Below are 23203 nucleotides of genomic sequence, written 5' to 3'. Positions count from 1 at the left end.
ACCTGTCAGAAAAATGTATCACATGTGCTGTGGGCAGCCATTACTTGTCTCCCACATCATAAGGAAAACTTTAAGGAAGTTTTCTATAATCCTAGTAACTAATACTCTGCCTATTACATAGAAGGTTTGCAATTAATGTCTGCGGAAGAAGAGGAACAAAAGAGGACATTAAATAGACTAAAACAAAAGAAGCAAAAAAAGTAAACTTTTCAAACATAAAGAAATGGACACATAAAATTTCCAGTCATCAGCCCTTTCTAACAGAAAATTTCTACATCATAGTAAATGGGCCAATAACAGTCAAGTCTCAATGTCTGTTCTCAATAAAAGGCAATTACTATGGATGTAATGAATTTCTAAACTTCATTGAAGTCTTTTGTCTCTCCCATGATGTAAACTGAGAAGAAAGCAGTAACCTATGTCTCAAAATAAATCTTTAATAAATGAAGAACTCCTGCCTGTGTGGAGGACAACTACGGAAATTGGAAATAGGATATAGTGACATTTACCTTAAGGTTCAAATCTGAAGCAGTTTACATTGGACAACAGTTCAGTGAATGGTAAGAAAGAGTTGGTTAGCTATTCTGGAAAACTAAGAATTCACTTGTCAGAATTCCCTCAAGTTTCACATTATCAATAATCTAATCCAAGCAATTAAATACTCAAAAGAACAAGAAACCTAATTAAGTTTTGACTGCTATAGGCTGTCCCTTGAAGTCACAATGAAGTCTGTTTTGCTGCCAGAGACAACTCTTGTCATAGTTGAGATCTTCAAGAAATTTTTCAAAAAGAATTTTGACTTCTAACGACAGGCAAAATCTGAAGTGGTAAAGTCTACTATGCGTTAAAATGAAAATCTTAACAATTTCTATTACATGCTAAAATTTCAACTATATCCATTTGAATAAATGTGAATTCAAATAAATATTTAAGGCCTTTTTTTTTGAGACAGAGTCTTGCTCTGTCGCTCAGGCTGGAGTGCGGTGGCGTGATCTCGGTTCAGTGCAAGCTCCGCCTCCCGGGTTCATGCCATTCTCCTGCCTCAGCCTCCCGATTACTACAGGTGCCTGACACCACGCCCGGCTAATGTTTTCTATTTTAGTAGAGACAGGGTTTCACCGTGTTAGCCAGGATGGTCTCCTCGGTCTCCTGACCTCGTGATCCACCCGCCTCGGCCTCCCAAAGTGTTAGGATTACAAGCGTGAGCCACTGCGCCTGGCCGAGGCTTTTTTTTTTTTTTTAAAGAAAAAAATAATTCCGTAATTTTTTTTTTTTTTTTGAGACAGGGTCTCACTCTGTTGCCCAGGCTGGAGGGCACTGGCACAATCTCGGCTTACTGCAGCCTCAACCTCCCAAGCTCAGATGATCCTCCCACCTCAGCCTCCCGAGTAGCTGGGACTACAGGCATGCCACCATGCTCGGTTAGTTTTTTGTATTTTTAGTAGAGAAAGGGTTTTGCCATGTTGTCCAGAGTAGTCTTGAACTCCTGGACTCAAGGAATCCGCCCGCCTCAGCCCTGAAAGTGCTGCGATTACAGCCTCCCAAAGTGGGATTATAGGCGTGAGCCACCACGCCCAACAAAACTCAAGAATGAAGAAAGGTAACTTTCATCACATGTGGTGGACCCTAGATTGGAATAACAAACATGGGTTCAGATTCTGTCTCTCCTACTTATTGCTCTAGCAAGTCAACTTTTCTGGATTTACCTGATGCTTCTGCAGAGTGTGTACACTGATTCACTGGCTCATTTATTTTTATGTGGTCATTATTGTATTACACACTCTATTACGAGTATTAAGACATCACCCCCTAGCTCATGGGTCTAGCAGACTCCACCACTGCAAAATGCTACACTGATGTACTGGGAGGCAACTTTTATAGCCAACATTTTATTCAGCAAACTACCATAACAAATTTGAAATACTGGCTTCTCAACAGGCATTGACCCAAATATGTTTGAACCAAACAAATTTAAGTCTTAATGTTAAAGAGACCAAGTTGCTAAACTATCTTAAAAGTATCACTTATTAACCCCCAAATTTATCAATGCAAGAAAAGTATGGTTTCCCATGCCTTTTGAGTAACTGAGATAAGCCTTAACAGTAGTAACAGTGTGATGGTGCATGCCTGTAGTCCCAGCTACTCAAGCGGCTGATGTGGGAGAATGGCTTAAGCCCAGTAGTTCAAGGCTGCAGTGAGGTGTAATCATGCCACTGCACTCCCGCCTGAATGACAGACTGAGAGCTTGTCTGGAAATACAGATCAATAAAAATTAAAAAGTATTAACAAAGTTGATAGAAAGGATAAAGTCCTATACCACACTTCTTCCCTCCAACAACGCCTACAAATTATCAGGAAAAAAATGAGACTATAACTTAACTACATTTGATTAATATGTTAATCATAAAAATTGCTATTTTAATGAGCTTGTCTTACTTAAGGTATGATGCTTCCATGTTTCAAGATTTTAGTTTTCTTCATATGAATCAATTTATTTTCTTGCTAGAGATGAATGTGGGGGGAAATATTTCATTCATAAGGTAACAAGCTCATATGAAGAAAGCGATAAAATCTTAAGTGTTCAACACTAATTGCTTGCATCTGATATGTCCATATGTTCATGAAGCTATTCCCCCTTAATTTGCTGATGCAATGGATTATGCTTTCTGTGCTGGAATATATTCTGTTTAATCATAAGTATTATTCTTTTGATACAACGGTAAAGTTCATTTGTTAACATTTTATTTCAAATTTTTACATCTGTAGTAGTCAGTAAAATTGGCCTTAATGTTTTATTTTGCTGTTGTAGTCTCTTTCTCAGAAATTTCTTTTTCAATAGTTGGTAGAGTATAAGTAAGTGGAACTAGCTGTCTCTTTTTAAATCAACTGTGAACCCATTTGGGGTAATCTATCTGTGAACCTGCTGGTAATTTTATCAGTTGTACACTTTTACTCATTTTTGTAATACCTCTATGGTAACTGTTCTAATTCAAGTTCTCACTTCTGTCAATTTTAGTAAACTATATTTTGTTGGCACAATCACTTTCCTTTCTGTTTTCAAGCTTATTGCCACAGAATTGTATGTATTTTCCCTTACTTCATGTCAATTAATTCCAAACACCTTACTTCTACTTATCTTTTTCCAGCTTTCTCAAGATGAGTACTACATGTCTTTATTTTTTATCTGTTTTTAAATAATAAAGGCATTTCAAGGCTATAGATTTTCCTTTGGCAAATCTAAAGATTTCCTTTCCTTTAAATCTTTTTAAAGATTTCCTTTCCTTTAAATGTGTCTAAGAATTTTGATCCAAAAATGTTCTCATTTTAATTGCTTTCAGTTTTTCTTTCCTGTTTGATCCAAAAGATAGGTTTCTAATTGCCACGTAAGTTTATTCCTCCTCACCTTTTATCTCTGGTTTCACTAAATTATGATAAAAAATAGAAACTATATAATCTGTTCTTAAAATTTATTATATAATTTTTTTCTTAAAATTATTTAAGTAATTATTTTTCTTTTCTTTTTTTTTTTTTTTTTGAGACAGAGTCTTGCTTTGTCACCTAGGCTGGAGTGCAGTGGTGCAATCTCAGCCCAATGCAACCTCCACCTCCTGGGTTCAAGCAATTCTCCTGCCTCAGCCTCCCAAGTAGCTGGGATTACAGGCGCCTGCCACCACGCCCAGCTAATTTTTGTATTTTTAGTAGAGACGGGGTTCACCATGTTGGCCAGGTTGGTCTCGAACTCCAGACCTCAGGTGATCCATCCGCCTCAGCCTCCCAGAGTGCTGGGATTACAGGCGTGAGCCACCGCACCTGGCCCATTTTTCAATCTTTATCAATTTGCATTAAGCATATTTCCTATAAACAAATAGAGATGGGCTTGGTTTGAAGGTCAATGTGAGAGTCCTTCTTTTAACAGAACACTGTACATCCATTCCCTCACCTAGTGGAGGCAAAGGAGACTTTATCCACCTTATTTGGGGTGAGGAGTAAAGGGAGTAATCCACAGATTTGTATAGGCCGAGCTCTGCTGACAATCTGTTCTGCCCTTGCTTGGGGCTCTCTCACATTTTCTAGGCTTTCACTCAAGTCAGGGGAGAGAAATCTCAAATTTTGGTAGCCTATCTCCAAGACGGTCTCTATCGACTTCTTCCCTTGTATGCAGGAAGCTATTTTCTAATTAAGAAGTGTGTCTATTCCTCTTAATGATCTGCTTAACCAAAAGAATGTGGGAGAAGCAATTTTCTGGGATTTTGAAGTTACATCCTAAGAAGTCTTTAAGTTTCGTCTGAGTTTCTTGAATGCTTGCTTTGGAGGAGGCCAGCCGCCATGCCCTGAGACTGCCATGTTGAAGGACGCCCAAACTGATCACATGAAGAGGTCAAATGGAAAGGGAGTGATGTTTTGGTCATATCATCCTGGCTCCAAACCGGTGACTAAAGAAGACTTCAGATGACCCCAGTCTCAGTGAAGTAAGAAAAACTCAGCTGAACCTAACAACCTTCAGAGCTGTGACAAATAAATTATTTTGAGACAGCAAGTTTTAGGGTGATTTTGTTATGCAGCAATATGTAACTGGAACACTAGCTTTCCCAAAGCCCAAGACTTCCACTCAGATCCAGCTGCCTGCCAGAAGACAGCTGAGAGAGGGATAATTTGAACTGGAAAAGAAAGAAAAAATGAAATGCATTCACATTTTCATCCCCTAGAATTCCTTTACTTCCTCCTTTCAACTAAGCCTAAACAGCAATCTTATTCTATTCAGTAATGTTGACTATATAATTTAACATTAAAACAGTAAAATTAGCAGGAGTTCATTTAATTTTGAGTTTGGCAAGACTATGCTCAGTAGTGTGATGACTATATTGCCATCATTTTTCTCTATTTGAACTGTGAAACTTTTATTCATAGTAATGCATGATAGCACCTGGCCTTTATCTGGCTGAAATACCTAACCTACAAATTAAGTTGATGGCTATTTCTTTCTTATTTTTCTTTTTTTCTTTTCTTTTTCTTTTTTTTGAGGTGGAGTCTCACCTTGTCACACAGGCTGGAATACAGTGGTGCAATCTTGGCTCACTGCAACCTCTGCTCCCCCACCCCTACCCCAGGCTCAAGCAATCCTCCTACCTGGGATCACAGATGTGAGCCACGACACCGGGCGAAGTTTTTGGTTTTGGGTTTTTTTTTTTTGGTAGTTTTTTGAGACAGGGTCTCATTCTGTCACCCAGGCTGGAGTGCAGTGGCACAATCTTGGCTCACTGCAACCTCTGCCTCCCAGGTTCAAGCAATTCTCTCACCTCATCCTCCCAGGTTCAAGCAATTCTCTCACCTCATCCTCCCGAGTAGCTCGGACTACAGGCCTGCACCACCACACCCAGCTAGTTTTTTGTATTTTTCAATACAGATAGGGTTTCACCATGTTGGTCAGGCTGGAGATTTTGTATTTTTGGTAGAGACAGGGTTTCACCAGGTTGGGCAGGGTGGTCTAGAACTCCTGAGCTCAAGCAACCCTCCTGACTCCGCCTCCCAAAGTGCTAGGATTACAGCCGTGAGCTACTGTGCCTGGACAGTTGACTACTGTTTTTTTAAACTGTCATCTGTGGTGCTAATGCCGTGACAAAATTAAATGCAAACATGGGCAATGACATCATAGTGATAGTACTCTATTATAAATTACTCATCGTGATGAACCATCATATGCATCTATTAATTTCTGAGGTCATTAAAAAAATTAAATCATAAAATTAAAAATTATCAGAAAGAACTCTTAGGTACTCCAAAACATATCTGTGGAATCTGGCTTGAGAAACACTATGCAGATCAAGAGAACGAAGTTATCATGGTATCTCTGGATTTAAACCAAGGTATTTGGTTAAGTTTCCTCCTGAGTTTTCCCCTGCCATAATGTAGTGATACACCCTTTTGGCCACTGGGTTCAAAATTTCATCTCAAAACCCAATAAGCCCTTCAAAACTTGCCCCTAAAATTTAAAAGCTCCTAGATTTACTAAAGATTATACACACAGTAGCAAAGGACAAAAAAAGTCTCATTACTCTTTAAAAGATTATGTCTCTTCATACGGCATGTATAAAACAATCAACTAAATGAAGCTTCTTCCCAATAATGTCATACTTAAAATTGCATTCATTTTAGCTTTCCCATGAATTTTTTCCCCTCATGCACTTTTATCCATAAGTCATTTGTGTTATTTGTAAAAACTTAACAGGTTTGTGAAGCAGCAATTTTTTAGAGATTTTAGAGGTATAGGCAAGAGATGGATTTTAGTAAGTCCAAGTTGTAACATAATAGTGTATGACTCCAATTATATTCTTGAATTTGTTAAATACATTAAAATATATTAATTTTATATTGGAGGCAAGAAATGGCATTAATATATACATTTCTCTCTCTCTTTTTTTTTTGAGACGGAGTTTCGTTCTGTCACCCAGGCTGGAGGGCAATGGTGCGATCTCGGCTCACTGAATCTCCACCTCCTGGGTTCAAGTGATTCTCCTGCCTCAGCCTCCCAAGTAGCTGGGACTACAGGTGCCTGCCACCACACCCAGGTGACTTTTCTATTTTAGTAGAGATGGAGTTTCACGATGTTCAGGCTGTTTTTGATCTCCTGACCTCAGGCGATCCACCCACGTCAGGCTCCCAGAGTGCTGGGATTACAGGCATGACTCATGGAGCCCAGTCAATATACAAATTTCAAATCGTGAAATATAATTAAAAATTTAAGGTTATTTTTAAATCTCAATAAGTTAACAAAAATAACTTTAAAAAATGATTTGTAGTCATGATCCATGAACCTGCCACATTAGAATCTTGGGTTGTTTATTAAAAATGGAGGTTCTGGCCAGAAAGCAGTGGCTCACACCTGTAATCCCAGCACTTTGGGAGGCCGAGGCAGGTGGAGCACGAGGTCAGGAGATCAATACTATCCCGGCTAACACAGTGAAACCCCATCTCTACTAAAAAAATACAAAAAATTAGCCGGGCATGGTGGCGGGCACCTGTAGTCCCAGCTAATCGAGAGGCTGAGGCAGGAGAATGGCGTGAACCCGGGAGGCGGCGCTTGCAGTGAGCTGAGATCATGCCACTGCACTCCAGCCTGGGCAACAGAACGAGACTCTGTCTCAAAAAAAAAAAAATTGATGTTTTTAGTTCCACCTCAGACCAAAATAGAACCCATGTCGGTGGCTATGAATCTAAATTTTAAGCAGTGCTTATGCACTTTAGATTTAATATAAAGAGGCAAATCTATCACCGTTTACTAATAAATCTGTTAAGCATTCTAGTATAATTATAACTGATGGGTATCTTCATAAAGATGTACCTTATAAAGAAACTTTAAGCTCATCACTTGGATAAGATAAAAAGAAATCTCAGAAAACAGTTAATACCCCCTAAAATATAAAAATTTTAATAAACAAATGTTTCATCAATGAAATAACTGATTTTCATGCAAATAAAATTCACTGAATTACGCATGAATACTTAAGATGAACCTCAAGATAATCTTGCAGAATTTTTTAAAGAATGTAAGTTTCAAAACAAGGAAGTTATCTTGACAAAACTCTTCTTGCTTCCTAGTTACTAAAGTTCTCATAAGAGAAAAATATTTCACCATTTCCTCATGAAATGTAATAATTTTATTAAGTGTGGACTCACTAATGCCTTACACTATATCTCTAACATGACATCTTTTTGAAATGAAAAAGCATACTGAACTAACTCTATAATGGCAAAACAGCAACACACAGCTGAGTTGCATGTGATCAACCAAAATTTTGACCTGCTAATAGAGAAAATTCATAAGTAGGAAATAAAGTTATCTATAAGCACTTTTACAAACATAAAGTACCATACACAAGATCATATACATAATATAGCTCAAAATATGCTAGAATTAAACTACATTACTGGCACTTGTAAATAAACTCCAGACTTGAAGTAAAAGATGAGCCCTATTTTCCAGTGTTATAATAGTATCTAGACTTTATTTCCAACTAACTAAAGATCTGGAAAAAATTACAAAAGGAAATCCCAGAAATCCACTAAAACTGCCACTTCAGAAAGAGTAATTTCTTTTTAAAGGTCAAGAATCACATTCTGGCCAAGTGCAGTGGCTCACGCCTGTAATCCCAATACTTAGAGAGGCCAAGGTGGGAGGATCGCTTGAGGTTAGGAGTTCAAGACCAGCCTGACCAACATGGTGAAATCCCCTCTACTAAAAATACAAAAATTAGCCAGGCATGGTAGCGCATGCCTGTACTCCCAGCTACTCAGGAGGCTGAGGCAGGAGAATCGCTTAAACCCGGGAGGCAGAGGTTGCAGTGAGCCAAAATCATGCCATTGCACTCCAGCCTGGGCAAGAGCGAAACTCCGTCTCCCCCCAACCCCCACCCCTCCAAAAAAAAACCTTCTATTAAATTTCTTTAACAGTTTTCATCTCACACAAACAAAAGCAGAGTCAAATTAATTGTGTAATTGTGTGGCTTTAATGATTTAATGTGGCTTTAACAGAATTTAAAATCCTGAATGTTTTTGGTTTAAACAGAATTTAAAATTCTCAACATTTCTGGTAGGCATAATTATGAAATTAGTGCAATAACTGAGATATATCTGAATACATATTATGGAACACAAATTTTTGTTTTGATACTCCATTCTCCAAGTTCTAAATATATTAAATTTTACTAGAAAAAGATACTATCTGGTTGATTGCAGGCATTTTATATGAAATAATGAATATAAATTAAAATAAGGTAACTAAATGTAAAGCTTTGGGTCTCTAGGTCAAAAATAACCAGAATTTCCAAATAGCCCCCAACAGGTTTAATTAAAAAAAAAAAAAAAAAAAAAAAAGATGGACATACACTGCCACCAAGTGGTGAAAAAAATTAAGACCATTTTGGATAAGAGATCCATAAAGTAAAATGGAAAGATTGAGAATAATTTTTTTTTTCCCAGATTCATGAACTTTCTGTAGAGAATAAACTTTTAAAGCAAAATGGAAAGTTTGTTTTCTTAATTGCCGGTCTCAAAACTCTGAGATATGCCTAACAAATACCTTAGTTTCTCTTAGTAAACCACTATGGAATTGTCATTATTGCTATCATTTTCAGCATTTAGGTGAGTTTCCTAGTATTTTTTGTTTTTGTTTAGTAGCGCTTAGCCTGAGGCCAGTCCCATTCTGTGCCAGGTTGGATGGATCAAGGTGCATCAGAAAATCTTTGGTCTTTCTAGGTTGGAGAATCAGAAGACAGAGTTTACGGGAACTGCAGCTGCTCTAAATGAGGAGGAAATTTCAGAGACAGCCAGAGAGGGGAAACTGAATTCTTTGGGTAATTTCTGCCTGCGTATCTGGCTACCCTCTAAACAACACATGTGTAGGACAGACTCTAAGCAGCCCTACTAAGATCAAAAAAATTGAACTGAAATTTGAACTGCTGCCCAATAGACAGAGTATGTATGCTGTTTGAGTACAACGAAGTAATTTCCTGCTAAAACAAAAACATCACCACTGTTTAGAGGTACATAAAATGCAGCGTCTCAACAACATAATAGTCACAATGTTCTCATCTACATTTACTTAATGGTCTGAACAATTTTAAGTTACTTGACATCTGAGGAAAGAGGAACATGTGACTCATTTCTCAAAGAAAAGGCAATCAACAGAGATCAACTCCAAGGTGACCCAGTGTTTGGAATTAGCAGACAAGAATTTTAAAGCTCCTATTTTAACAATTCTCAGTGGTATAAAGGAAAATATGTTCATAATAAGTAAACAAATAGCAGATAAATAAAAGCTGTAATAAATAACCAAACTGAAATTCTAGAAGTAAAAAATTCCACACTTAAGTACTTAAGAGAAACAAAAACATGTCCACACAAAAAACCCTACTCAAATGTTCTCAGAGCTTTGTTTGTAAAGTCTCTGAATTGGAAATAACTCAAAATGCCCATCAAACGGTAAATAACTAGAGCCATTCAATGTAACATCACTCAGTAATTAAAACGAAGAAATTACTGACAAATGGAAAAAAAGTTCAGCATTTTCTCATAAAATTAAATGTGACTGGCAGATGGCTAGATGGAGAGATGTTTGATAAAACAAATACAATAAAAATGTTAATGGCAGAAATTTAGTGATAAATGTACTGGTGTCATTGTAAAATTCAAGTTATATTTGAAAATTTCTATAATAAAATGGCAAAAAAATTACACTCTGGGGCAGGTGATCAATTTTGAACATGCTAATTTAGGGAATATAAGCTGACTGATAGTTATTAAAAAGAAAACACATTCATTTATAATCAGTCCACTTACCTTTTGAGATCTTCCTCCAATTTGCCCTACTAGTCTGTTGTTCTACTGCTCAGAAAAACTTTACAAACTTGAGATTATACTTTGTGCTTCCTCATCAATAAATGTATTAAATTTTTTTTTTTTTTTTTTTTTTTTTGGAGACAGAGTCTTGCTCTGTTGCCTAGGTTGGAGTGCAGTGGCACAATCTTGGCTCACTGCAACCTCCGCCTCCTGGGATCAAGCGATTCTCCTGCCTTAGTCTCCTGAGTAGCTGGGACTACACGTGTTTGCCACCACACCTGACTAATTTATGTATTTTTAGGAGAGACAGAGTTTTACCATATTAACCAGGCTAGTCTCAAACTCTTGACATCAGGTGATCTGCCCACCTTGGCCTCTCAAAGTGCTGAGATTACAGGCGAGAGCCACTGTGCCCAGCCCAATAAATGTATTAAAATGTTAAATAATGAATAAGATTGGACTTAACAGTTATATCTGAAGAATACTTCTATTTTTGTTTTTCATTTAGTTCTTTTTTATTCCTTTTTTTTTTTTTTTGGCTCTTATCCTTCAACTACTAAAGAGAAAACAATTCCCTGAGAATTCATGGTAACACTTCTTACAAAGTCTGTCCATTTCTCCCAAGAGGTAGAAGCAATTCAGACATCTATTTATAGATGAATGGATAAAGCAAATGTGGTATATACACACAATGGAACATTATGCAAACTTAAAAAAGAAGAAAAAAAAAAGAGCATAAATTAGTTCAACCTAATTGTGACAGACAATTGTGGAAGACAGCGTGGTGATTCCTCAAGGATCTAGAACTAGAAATACCACCTGACCCAGCAATTCCATTACTGGGTATATACCCAAAGGATTATAAATCATGCTACTATAAAGACACGTGCACACGTATGTTTACTGCGGCACTGGTTCACAATAGCAAAGACTTGGAACCAACCCATATGCCCATCAATGATAGACTAAAGAAAATGTGGCACATATATGCCACGGAATACTATGCAGCCATAAAAAACGATGAGTTCATGTCCTTTGCAGGGACATGGATGAAGCTAGAAACCATTATTCTTAGCAAACCATCCCAAGGACAGAAAACCAAACACTACATGTCCTTACTCATAAGTGGGAGTTGAACAATGAGAACACTTGGACACAGGGAGGGGAACATCACATACTGGGGCCTGCCAATGGGTGGGGGGCTACGGGAGGGATAGCATCAAGGGAAATACCTAATGTAGATGACAGGTTGATGGGTGCAGCAAACCACCATGGCAGGAGTACACCTACGTAACAATACCTGCACGTTGTGCATATGTACCCCAGAACTTAAAGTACAATAAAAAAAAAAGAAAGAAAATTCTGTCACATGCTACAACATGGATAAACCTTGAGGACATTATGCTAATTGAAACCAATCACAAAGGGGCAAACACTCTAGGATCCTACTCATATGAAGAATATAATCAAAATCATAGAAACAAAGTTAAAAAATGGTTACCAATGACTATGGAGAGGGGAGAAGGAGAATTAGTGTCTAGTGGGTACAGTTTTCAGTGTTGCAACGTACAAAAGTACTGAAGATCTGTTGCACAACAATGTCAGTATACTTAACACTACTGAATTGTATACATGAAAATGGTTAATGTAGTAAATTTAATGTTACGTTATTCACTGTAATTTTTAAAGTCTGCCAATTTTTAAAAACTAGAATTAAAAACCCTGTCAATGGCTTTTTGAAAGTCCATGTAATTTGTTCTCTATTTTCTCTTTATATACAGGTGAAATATAATTTGTCCATTTATACTACTCTGTTGACCTTCCCCTGCAGGTTTAACTTGCCTAAGTATTCACTGATCCTAATCTTCATGCATTACACAAGCTCAGTAAGCATAAAAGTGTGCTTTATCAGTTTGTAAATGTGGAGGTCCTTAGTTTCTAGAGTCAGGCAGGCAATTTACCAGCTTTCAAGCAATTACACCTACTTCAAGTGCTATATTTGGTAACAGTATTACACATGTGCTGCAGTTTCAGGTTCATCCTTTAAGTCCCTTAGAATTCTTGGGTGAATACCATCCAGTCATGTTTTTTTCCAAAAGCGTATGTTGTATCCAACTTTAAAATTACATAAAGTCATTAATAAGAATAATGTTGCTTATCTTAAGATATCCAACCTTAGATAAGTATAAGCTGAAGAATAAAATATTTGTTGAATCACTTTATGAAGATCTTTTGAATGTCATATGAAAAATGTGGATCATGTCTTATTAAAAATTAGTAACTTCACACCGGGCGTGTTGGCTCACACCTGTAATTCCAACACTTTGGGAGGCCGAGGCAGGCGGATCACGAGGTCAGGAGATCGAGACCATCCAGGCTAACATGGTGAAACTCCGTCTCTACTAAAAATACAAAAAATTAGCCGGGCATGGTGGCCTGTGCCTGTCGTCCCAGGTACTCAGGAGGTCGAGGTAGGAGAATGGCGTGAACCTGGGAGGCAGAGTTTGCAGTGAGCCGAGATTGTGCCACTGTACGCCAGCCTGGGCGACAGAGCAAGACTCCATCTCAAAAAAAACAGCCGGGTGTGGTGGCGGGCGCCTGTAATCCCAGCTACTTGGGAGGCTGAGGCAGGAGAATCGCTTGAACCCGGAAAGCAAAGGTTGCAGTGAGGCGTGATTATACCACTGCACTGCAGCCTAGGTGACAAGAGCGTGAGTCTGACTCAAAAAAAAAAAAAATCTAGCAACTTTATAGTGGTTGCAGCTACTAATATCATGGACCTTCTCCCAAAACATACTATGGCAGTGTATCTTACCGCTTATTGAACAACGTAACACTTCCTTTTATTTGTCAAATTTAGGAAAACTTAGAATCAGTGAACACATTTTCACTGGATATATTTTCGATTTACTCACTACGAAATAAAATATTCATTCCTCTGTAAGGACTTAGAACAGACACCTTGAAACATGGCACCCTGGCATACTGAGTATTTTAACCTGAAGGAAAATTAAGAAAACTGCAGAAACAGGGTGGTCTCCCTGACCTTCTCCCAACCCATCTCTCTTGAAGTGGGCCACAGAAATGAAAATTTCCCTTTCCCCTTTCTCCCTTGAGGCAGGTCATCAAACCTAGGAAGGTCACTCTCTTCCTCCCTCCCCTCTCCCCTAAGGTGACAGGTGTCCCGCCCTATACCCAATGGGAAGGAATGTCACACACACAGGCCAAGAAGAATGTGAACAAACAAGCCTTGCTAAATTCTCCCAGTTGATTACCATCAGATCATACTCTTTTGTCTTCCAATCATACTTATGCATGACTATCCACAAAAATACATTTTCCCCGGGTCTTTTAATTCTCATTTCTGAAGGCTCCCATGTCACGTAAAATTTATATTAAATTATACATATAAATTTATATATACATTTGTTATGCTTTTCTCTTGTTACTCTTTTATTATTGGGGTCTCAGCCATAAACCTCGCAATGGGTGAGGAAAATATATTACTTTTTCTCCTATTATAGTTAAAAGGAAAATTTACTCTTTTGGGTCAAGAAACTTAAAATTAATGACACCATTGGAAAAGTCGAAATTTTCTTGCTACTTCCTTTGGATATAATGGGCATTTCTGTGTTTTTATTGTCTGCTTCAGGCCAACAGTAAGTATATATACACAGCCCACAGACTGAAGAGGAAAGAAACATGAAATACCACTGGGTAAAAAACACTCAGATAAGAACATTCCAAGTAACAAGAGAAAAAACAGAAACCTTCAACTGAAAAACTGACAATTTCATTTAGCACTTTCATAAATTAGGGGTTTGTGATTAGTTTTAAAAGTCCTAGAGACAATGGTTCTCACTGATGACAACTGAACCTCAGTAACCTGACAGTGTCCAATCACCTCTTCAACTTCCCCCAGCCCCATTTAAATAACCCAGATCTTTTTGTAAACTCTCCTCTAGTGATCATAACATTCTCTATCTTCCTTACCCACTTACAAATATATTCTTCAGTTGTTTTTTAAATCGAAATTCAACTTTTTGTGACATAATTAAAACTCTAGCTATTAAGAGATAAATTATCTCACTTCACTAAATTATTATTTTTTAAACCACTATCTAGATATTAAGAAAGTCCCACAGAATTAATCAGGAGTAATTCAATCAACAAACACCCCTGTGTTCTAATAGTTTCCCCAAATATCATAATTACAGAAACATGTATTATAATAAAAAAAGACTCTTTTTATTACATGGATACTAAAGTGGGGAGCCTTAAACATAGTTATAACTGGGTATCCAACAGTACTGCCTACATTATTGGTTAACAATTACATGAATGTCCTTCTGCTGTTGTGGACAATGAGAAAATTCTTACGGTTACAATGTGATTTTAAATACATCAGTTGTGATCTCTCCTATCTTAAGGAAAAAAACAAAAAAACAAAAAGCAAGCCTTCCCTGACTCCATGTTTCCTGTAATTGCCAACTCTCTTTGTTCCTCTACACAGTAGTGTTACTCAGAAAGAGTTGTCTATACTCTATGTCCAATTCATTTCCTCCATTCACTCTCAAACACTGTAATCAAACTGTTGACCCTATCCCTCCTCCAGAACTACTCCTGACAAGGTTTTCAATGACCTTGTTAAACACAGTGTCAATTCTTAGTCTTCATCTAACTGTACCTATCAACAGCATTTGAAACAGCTAGTCACTCTCTTTTCCTTGACAAACTTTTGCCCTTTGATTTCCCGGACATAAAATTCTCTTAATTTCCCTATTTCACTGGTAACTCCTCCTTCTCTCTCCCACATTGCAATGTTGAAGTGCCCTGGAGCTCAAGCTGTGGTCGTCTTCTCTTCTCTGCACTCACTCTCCTTTGGTAATCTCATCTTGGCTTTAAATGTCATCTTTATGCTGATGACTCTTGAATGTTTATCTTCTAAAGTTCACCATCTGTACATCCACATATCTTTGACTGTACATCTAACAGATCTCTCAAACTCAACATGTCTAAGATCCACACTCTTTTGCACTCAAGTCAGCCTCATTCACAATCTACCCATCTCAGCTGAACAGAAATCTATCCTTCCAGTTATTCAAACCAACATTTTTCAGAGTTAATTTGACTCCTATCTTTCTTTAACATCCTCCATCCAATTCATGACTCTACCTTTTTTCTATTGGCTCCACTTTTAATATAAATCCAGAATCTACCACTTCCCTTGCTACCATCTGGATCTGAAACACAATAATCTCTCACCTAGATTACAACAACCTCTTAACAAGTTTCTCTGTTTCCATACTTACAGCTCTACAGTCTATTCTCAGGAGAGAACTTTCTTTAAAAAACATTATCCAGGACAATAGGAAAGTTTTAAAATACTCATTAAAAGAAATTCAATAAATGAAACATTTGTTGACGGTCTACTATGTACCAACTAGAATGATACTTTAAATAGACTTGACTCTTGAACGATATAGGGGTTGGGGTACCAACTCCCATACAGTCAAAAAAAAATCCATGTGTAACTTTTAACTCACTGAAAACTTAACTACAAATAGCCTACTGTTGACTGGAAGTCTTACTATAATATAGTCTATTAGCAAATATTTTCTATATTATATGTATTATATACTGTATTCTTACAATAAAAGCTAGAGAAAGAATATTTTTTAAAAATCCTCAGAAAATACATTTACAGAACTGTACTGTATTATGGATGCTCTAAGTTTTACATAATCTGTTTACAAGATTAATGGTCTGTCCAAAGGGCAACCCAAGAGGTGCAGACCTCAATCTGCAATTTAAGCAATTTAACTTTTTCTTACAATGTCATAAATTTTCTCTGCTGCTTGAGAGCTCTTCCAGCATCACTGGTGACACTTCATATGGTTCCCATGGTGTTATCCAAGGCTTACAGTCCTGCACTAAACATGACGAAAAATAATATGCCAGAACTGCAAGAAATCACTTTTTATTGTGATTCACATTTTACTGGAGAACTGCTCACGTGGGGATGATTAGCATCATACAGTGTTTTAAGCGGATATCCCAAACCCTTGAGTCTACCAGAATAGCCAGGAGGATGCTAAGAAATTATTACAGTAGTAAAGTATGTACTACAGTTAATTTTATGCAGTTATGATTTAATACTGCATCTTTACATTTGTTTCATTTGTTTCTACTGAAAATAGCACCATGTAAGGTGTGTTTGTATGCATGCTTTGATAAATTTTAACTTTTGATAATAGATCTGTGTAAATTTTATGGTAGTAAATGATAAAATATAGTACCTACATGTATTTTATGCATTCATTACATAACTTTTTCTTAAATTTTTTCTATATTTCTAGGCTACATAGTTCATATGTGAGTTTTTTCAAATTGTCACAAACTTCCAAAAAATTTTCCAGTATATCTATTGAAAAAAAAATGTGTAAATAAATCTACACAGTTCAAACCCATGTTGTTCAACAGTCAACTGTATATGTCAGATTATGTCAGACCTCTTTCCAAAATCCTGCAACTTTTCATTTCTTTTAAGGTTAAAATCGAAGTCTGTATGATGACCTCAACAGACTCATTACCTCTCTGATCTTAACTACAACTATTCTCCTCCTCCCTTCAAGCATACCAGTCATATTACGCTCCTCAATCTTCCACAAATACCAAAGTACCCTCTTGCCTTTGCATTGGCTGTTCCTGCTATCTAGAAGCTCTTCCCTGAGCTGTCTCAAGGAAGACAGCCTTGTTCTCTCTCTCACTTCCTCAAGGCTTTGTAAACTTCTACACGCTGCTTAATGAGACCTACTAGCCAACCTTATACAATTCTGACAATGCTCTCTTCCCTGCTCTCCATATAGCACTCAATTCACCTTATCTTGAACTATTTTTTTCTTTTTTCTATTGCATTTATCAACTTCTGTCACACTACATGATTTGCTATTGTTTGCTTTCCCTTTTAAAATACAATACACATCTCACAGATATCCTTTAAAAATATAAACTCCATTATAGCAGGGATTACTGCTTTGTTTAACAAGGTATCCCAAGTACCAAGAATAATGCATGCCGTATAGTAAATGCAGGATAAACATTTATTGAAAGAATTTCATTCTTTATAATAATGACGTGTGGTAGGTATTACGTGTTATCATCCCTATTTTACGGAGGGAGAAGCTGTTAAGATGGGAGACAGGACTGTGTTCTCTACTATTTTGACTACAGTTGAATTTTTTTTTTAATTGTTATGTTGCAGAGACGAGAAACTGTCTTTTAATTCCTCAAATAAATAGCAGTAAATAATTTAATGAACCATTTCAAAAAATAAACTCCAGAATATGTGACATTTATTTTAATATTGAGTACTACTATTTATTGTTTACTACATCCTGTTTGGCCAGGTGCGGTGGCTCACGCCTGTAATCCCAGCACTTTGGGAGGCCAATCTCTTGAGGCGGTGGATCTCTTGAGGCCAGGAGTTCCAGACCCGTCTGGCCAAAATGGTGAAATTCTATCTCTACTAAAAATACATAAATTAGCCAGGCGTGGTGACACATGCCTGTAAGCCCAGCTACTTGGGAGGCTGAAGCACAAGAATCACTTGAACCCAGGAGGTGGAGGTTGCAATGAGCAGAGATGGCACCACTGCACTCCAGCGGGGGTGACAGAGCAAGACTCCTGTTTAAATAAATAAATAAAGCTGTTTAATGATACTGGCTTTGCTTTTTATTTAAAAATATTTTTATTTAAAAATATTTACCTTTTTCCTAGTGTTTGGCAAGTTGACCTGTACCAGGTCCTTGACAGAGCAGAAAAACCACAAACTCTAAGGATGGTCTGAGTTATCTGTGTTCAAGAGAAATCACGCTGAGAAATTCCAAATATTAAAGTTATTTTAAAAAGGGTGGCTTGATAAAAACAAGGATAGAGAGCTCCTCCAGCCCTCCTACTACACAATAAGAAGTCCTTGAGGGATGCTGAGGTACTATAAGGTGTGTAGAACCAACTCTAAAACCTCGTCTAACTGCCTCTTCCCCAATAACCCCTGTACCACCAAAACCATCCTGCAATAGAGTATAAATGATTTGCCCAAGGCTGCAAAATTAGAAAGTGGCCAAACTGAGGCCTTCTCTGTTCTCTACTATTTTGACTACAGTTGAATTTTTTAAAAAAATTGAACTATCTTTCTAAATGTGCAAAACAGTTTACCTGCACAATATGACATGCTAAGAGAAGAAAGGAAAACAACTGAAGTTTGGAGTGGGGGGCACATCTGCCCCTCTAATTGCTCCTGCTGATATCACAGCTCCTCAGAGGAGAGGAAGGAAGCTGAGCCTTCTTGTTTGGTCTGTAATATTGATTCTATGGCAAGACTTAAGTAAATTCTCTCTAGGACTAATAGTGCAGCAAAGTAGAGCATTAAAAATACAAATTAAATTATAATTATCTATTTCTGGATAATATCATTGATAAAAACTGCCCTTAAAATAGGACATAAATGTTTGTATGCAACTTTGCTAAAATCACGTTTTTACTCTGAAAGGGAAACACAGGCAATGCAATTAAATAAATGAACAAACAGTATTATTTTATCCATTTGATAGAACAGTTAACATTATATGACCTGGTTATGGTCACACAGTAAATGAGAGTGTCAAAATATCATCTAATGTTCTAATTCTAACCTGCTAGAAAGTAAACTCTAGAAGGGCAGGCATTGCCTCTCTTGGGTTCACTGCAAGCACCTAGCACAGCACCATGCATATCACTGGGGTTAATGCTAGTATCAGTACACATGCTCAGAATAAATATTATGAAAGTTAACTGCACTTGACAAAGAAGCCACGTAAGTAATAAAAGGACAATAGCTCCATCTCATATCACAAACAAGGCTAACTTGTAATGGAGAACTACAGCAGACCTCATTTGTAAACTACAAGTGTTTTCCTTTTAGAAGAATGAAATCTTTGAAGAAAAACAGCCACCCATTTCCAACTGTTACATGGTAGAATGAATCAATCTACCATTATTTTTTTGTTAGCAGACTATAAATACAAGAGTAATCTAGGATATCTGGTCAATAATATAATCAAGTTAATGATTAGTCCACCCTTCTATGTAAATGTTGATTTATGATTACTATATTCATTGTCTAGGCTGAGATACTTTTGAAAATAAAGGGGTGCTATTAATATTTATTCACAGGAATAATGGCAGCTGTCTTAGGCAAACCAGAACCTATGAGGCACTTTAGTTCAAAGTAAAAGTATTCTCTTTTTCTTCTTTCTTATGGCACCTGCAAGAGATCCCCTGCATACATTGGCCTACATTTCTTGTTTCTTGCCTAAATTTCCTGACAAAGTGATGTTAAAAATAGAGACAAATTATTAAATACTTATGTGCATATGCATCATCGGAGTATATACAGCAATTTTCAGGTATAGCCCATATTAGGATTTCAAAAGCAGTTGATTATAAAAATGACTTGCAACAATAAAAGCTCAACTATGGGATATGTCAATATCATAGACTTGTCTTGTCAATTTTTAAGATGACTACTTCCAATTTAACCTCCTTCCCATTACTTAAGAACTGTAGCAGTCACCATCCCATAGTCCCATTTTTCAATCACTGACTTTTATATTCCTTATCACAAATCTTGAGGGACTCTATAGAAAAAGTTGAAGCTTCTTCCCACTAGCAATCAAAACCATACGAACCTCTGTCAGCTGTTTCAGCTGGCTTTTGTTTGCACTTAATTCTTCTGCTAGGATATTCTTTTTCACTTGTAGTTCACAGATTTCCTTTCTTAATGGATTCATTAGTTCATAGAACCGAACCTTGAAAAAGAAATTAAATTAATAAGCAGTCTTAAATCCAAATTACGATTAAAATTTGCTAATTTGTAGTGCTCTCACTTATCAGTAATAAAGAGACATGCTTACAAAACTACAACAAGACAGTCATTAATGGAACCTAGCCACTAATACTTTCTATCAAGCCTTAATGTTCAATTAACTTCCCTCAAGGGCCAGGGATTTATAACTTCCTATCTTTGACAGTCCTTCCTCCCTTCTACTGACACTCCATTACTACTCATCTACTACTGCTCACTCCACACTATCTGCTTGTAAACTTCCGGAACATATCACAAATATTCAGGAGTCTTGCTCTTGCTGTTTCTTCTGCTAGAGAAGTTCTTCCCCCATATAAATGCATGGCTCATGCCTTGTCTCCCTATAGGTCTCTGACCAAATATCACCTTACTATTAAAGCCCTCCCTGATTTCCCTACCAAATTTAAAGTAGCACTCCCTATTTCTCACCCATGCTCTTTTCTCTATAGCACCTTTGACAAACAGATATTCTACCTATTTAACTTTTAAGTTAATGGCTGTGTTGCTCCACTTCGACATAAGCTTCATGAGGGCAGGGATTTCTGTCTGGTTTATACACTGCTCTATTTCCAGTGCCCAAAAATATGATAAGCACTCAATAAATACTTGATGAAGAGGTAAACCATTTTCTTTATTTTCATCCCAGGCTCTTGGCAAAGCTTTATTTACTGCTGTCCCTGCAGTGGAAGTCTAATCAGAATGGATCAAGAAGTATCTTTCACGTCACTACTTCCATTTAATTCAGGTCTCTCTTTCCACACATACTTCTCTCAGAGGAATTTTCCTGCCCTATCTCAGGAAAAAAAAGTGTTCCATCTGACAAGGTCCTATAAAACTAAGAAATCATCAGCAAATTAGGAGAGAGTAATTAGGGGCTATTTCTCATACAGGCATGCCGTCCGAAACTCCTTAACATATGACTGTATTACAAGAATACCATTATTTGGTAAGAGGCAAATCTTAATATTAGCCTTCAACAAAAAGAATCTGCATATAATTAAATTAGTTAACGATAATATTGTTTGTGAAAAGAAAACATGTAAGAAGGAATATTAAGAAAACAAACAGCAAAAATATGTGTAACTGCCACCAGTGTGATACTTTATATCTACTGTAAATGAAGCCTCAAAAACAGAATTTGAGGTATTTGTTTTGGACAGTACACTTTGGATAGAAAAACTGTATTTGAGCCTTAAAAAGAAAAAAAACAGCTGAACAAAAAAGGAACTTCATTTTATCAGACATCACTAATCTGAAAATCTTTTCCCAATGAGAACTAAGAATAGCAACCACCACTAGAGGAAAAACAATAGGTAACATTTTTATGTGTTTACTATCTTATAAGCACTATGCTCATAAACATTTTACATACACAGTCATAGTCTTTACAATTATCCCCAACAGAAAGGCACTGTTATTCCTTTTTACAGATGAAAAAATTCAAGCCTCTTAGGGTAAAATGACATCTATATATTAAAAAGCAGCAGTTCTCAATATATGGTTTTGGGACTTCTGGACTCTGGCCCGCCCGCCACTCTGAGATCCTTTCAGGGAATTCACAAGATCAAAACAACTTTCCTAGTAATTATTAAGATTTTTTCCCTGTTTCATTTTCATTCTCTCATGACTGTTCAGTGGAGTTTGCCAGTGGCTACATGATATATGATGACATTATCACTCTTAAGGCCAATGGAATTGTGTACTTCTATATTCTTGTGTTTAAAAAATTTATTAGTTTAAAATTCTAGTATGGTAAATACTAATAGACACAGCTCATATAAAAAAACACACATTGGGGTCCTCAATAATTTTTAGTGTGTAAATGAATGCTGACACCAAAATATTTGAGACCACTGCCATTGATTAATCTTAGCTGTTTCAGATTTGTGTAACCAGCTCAATATCTTGAGCCAATCTCTCACCACAAAGTTCTTTCTCATCCTATCCCTTTATAATCACGCCAACTCCTCTCTCCCACTATCCCCAACCAACCCCTGGCAATAACTACTCTGTTGTTTATAATTTTTCATTTTGAGAATGTAAGAAACCACCAGTTCATGATAATTCATTTCTATGGACTATTCAGTCATTAACTTCAAAACCTATTTATGCTTGACTTTGGAGATCAATGGTCATGATCCTTTAAAATTTGGATCTCAAGACCATTCACCATCCATAGCCATAAAATAATGTATCAATTGGGTACTTCAAAAGTAATTGCTACTACATAAATGGTAAATTTTAGTCTGAAAATATATGCTGTAGTTAAAAATGGATAATACTTACAGATACATATTCAGGAATAGAAAGCTGATCTTCAGGAAAAGCTTTTAATTTAATATATTGGTCTTCTGTCAACTCAAAGTCACGCAGGTTTCGACGAACATCTCCAGCTTTTTCTCTTAGCTGAAGATTTGTCTCTTCCAGTTGTTTCTGTCTCAACAAAATGGTTTCCATTTCTTGTTTCATTAATTCTTGATATTTGCTACATTAGAGAGAATTTATGGCAGGCTTTGAAAAAGTCTTTGAGATTTAATTTTCTCACAGTTTCCTATTTATATCAACATAAAATTAGGAAATGAGAAGCCTGACAGTATTATTTACTTACTCCAGCAAAATGCTTACTCATAGTAACCAGTTAAATATGAAATGACAATTCCATACTAATTATTAAATGTGTAGCCATATAAATTACTAAACAGAGAATTGATATTCTTAAAGAATAACTTTAGAGCCGGGCGCGGTGGCTCAAGCCTGTAATCCCAGCACTTTGGGAGGCCGAGGCGGGCGGATCACAAGGTCAGGAGATCAAGACCACAGTGAAACCCCGTCTCTACTAAAAAAAAATACAAAAAATTAGCCGGGCGCGGTGGCGGGCGCCTGTAGTCCCAGCTACTCAGGAGGCTGAGGCAGGAGAATGGCGGGAACCCGGGAGGCGGAGCTTGCAGTGAGCCGAGATCGCGC

At 37.0% G+C, this 23203-nt stretch overlaps 1 protein-coding gene across 9 annotated transcripts in view; it reads right to left on the bottom strand.

Annotated features, from left to right (window-relative positions):
* Positions 1–23203, bottom strand: part of PIBF1 (progesterone immunomodulatory binding factor 1) — a 278245-nt gene that overhangs the window by 239332 nt on the left and 15710 nt on the right. For all 9 annotated transcript variants that reach the window (XR_003724327.2, XM_077974341.1, XM_077974345.1 and 6 more), the window contains exons 4-5: positions 22526–22724; positions 20064–20183 (exon numbers count right to left, since the gene is read on the bottom strand). Coding sequence is in view for 8 of the 9 variants with exons in the window: in XM_077974341.1 (XP_077830467.1) it covers positions 20064–20183; positions 22526–22724 (319 nt within the window). In the remaining variant the exon portion in view is untranslated. The remainder of the gene's footprint in view (positions 1–20063; positions 20184–22525; positions 22725–23203) is intronic.

This window comes from Macaca mulatta, chromosome 17 (assembly GCF_049350105.2).
Source record: "Macaca mulatta isolate MMU2019108-1 chromosome 17, T2T-MMU8v2.0, whole genome shotgun sequence".
Classification (NCBI taxonomy): domain Eukaryota; kingdom Metazoa; phylum Chordata; class Mammalia; order Primates; family Cercopithecidae; genus Macaca; species Macaca mulatta.
This window is presented reverse-complemented; position numbering and strand designations above follow the sequence as displayed.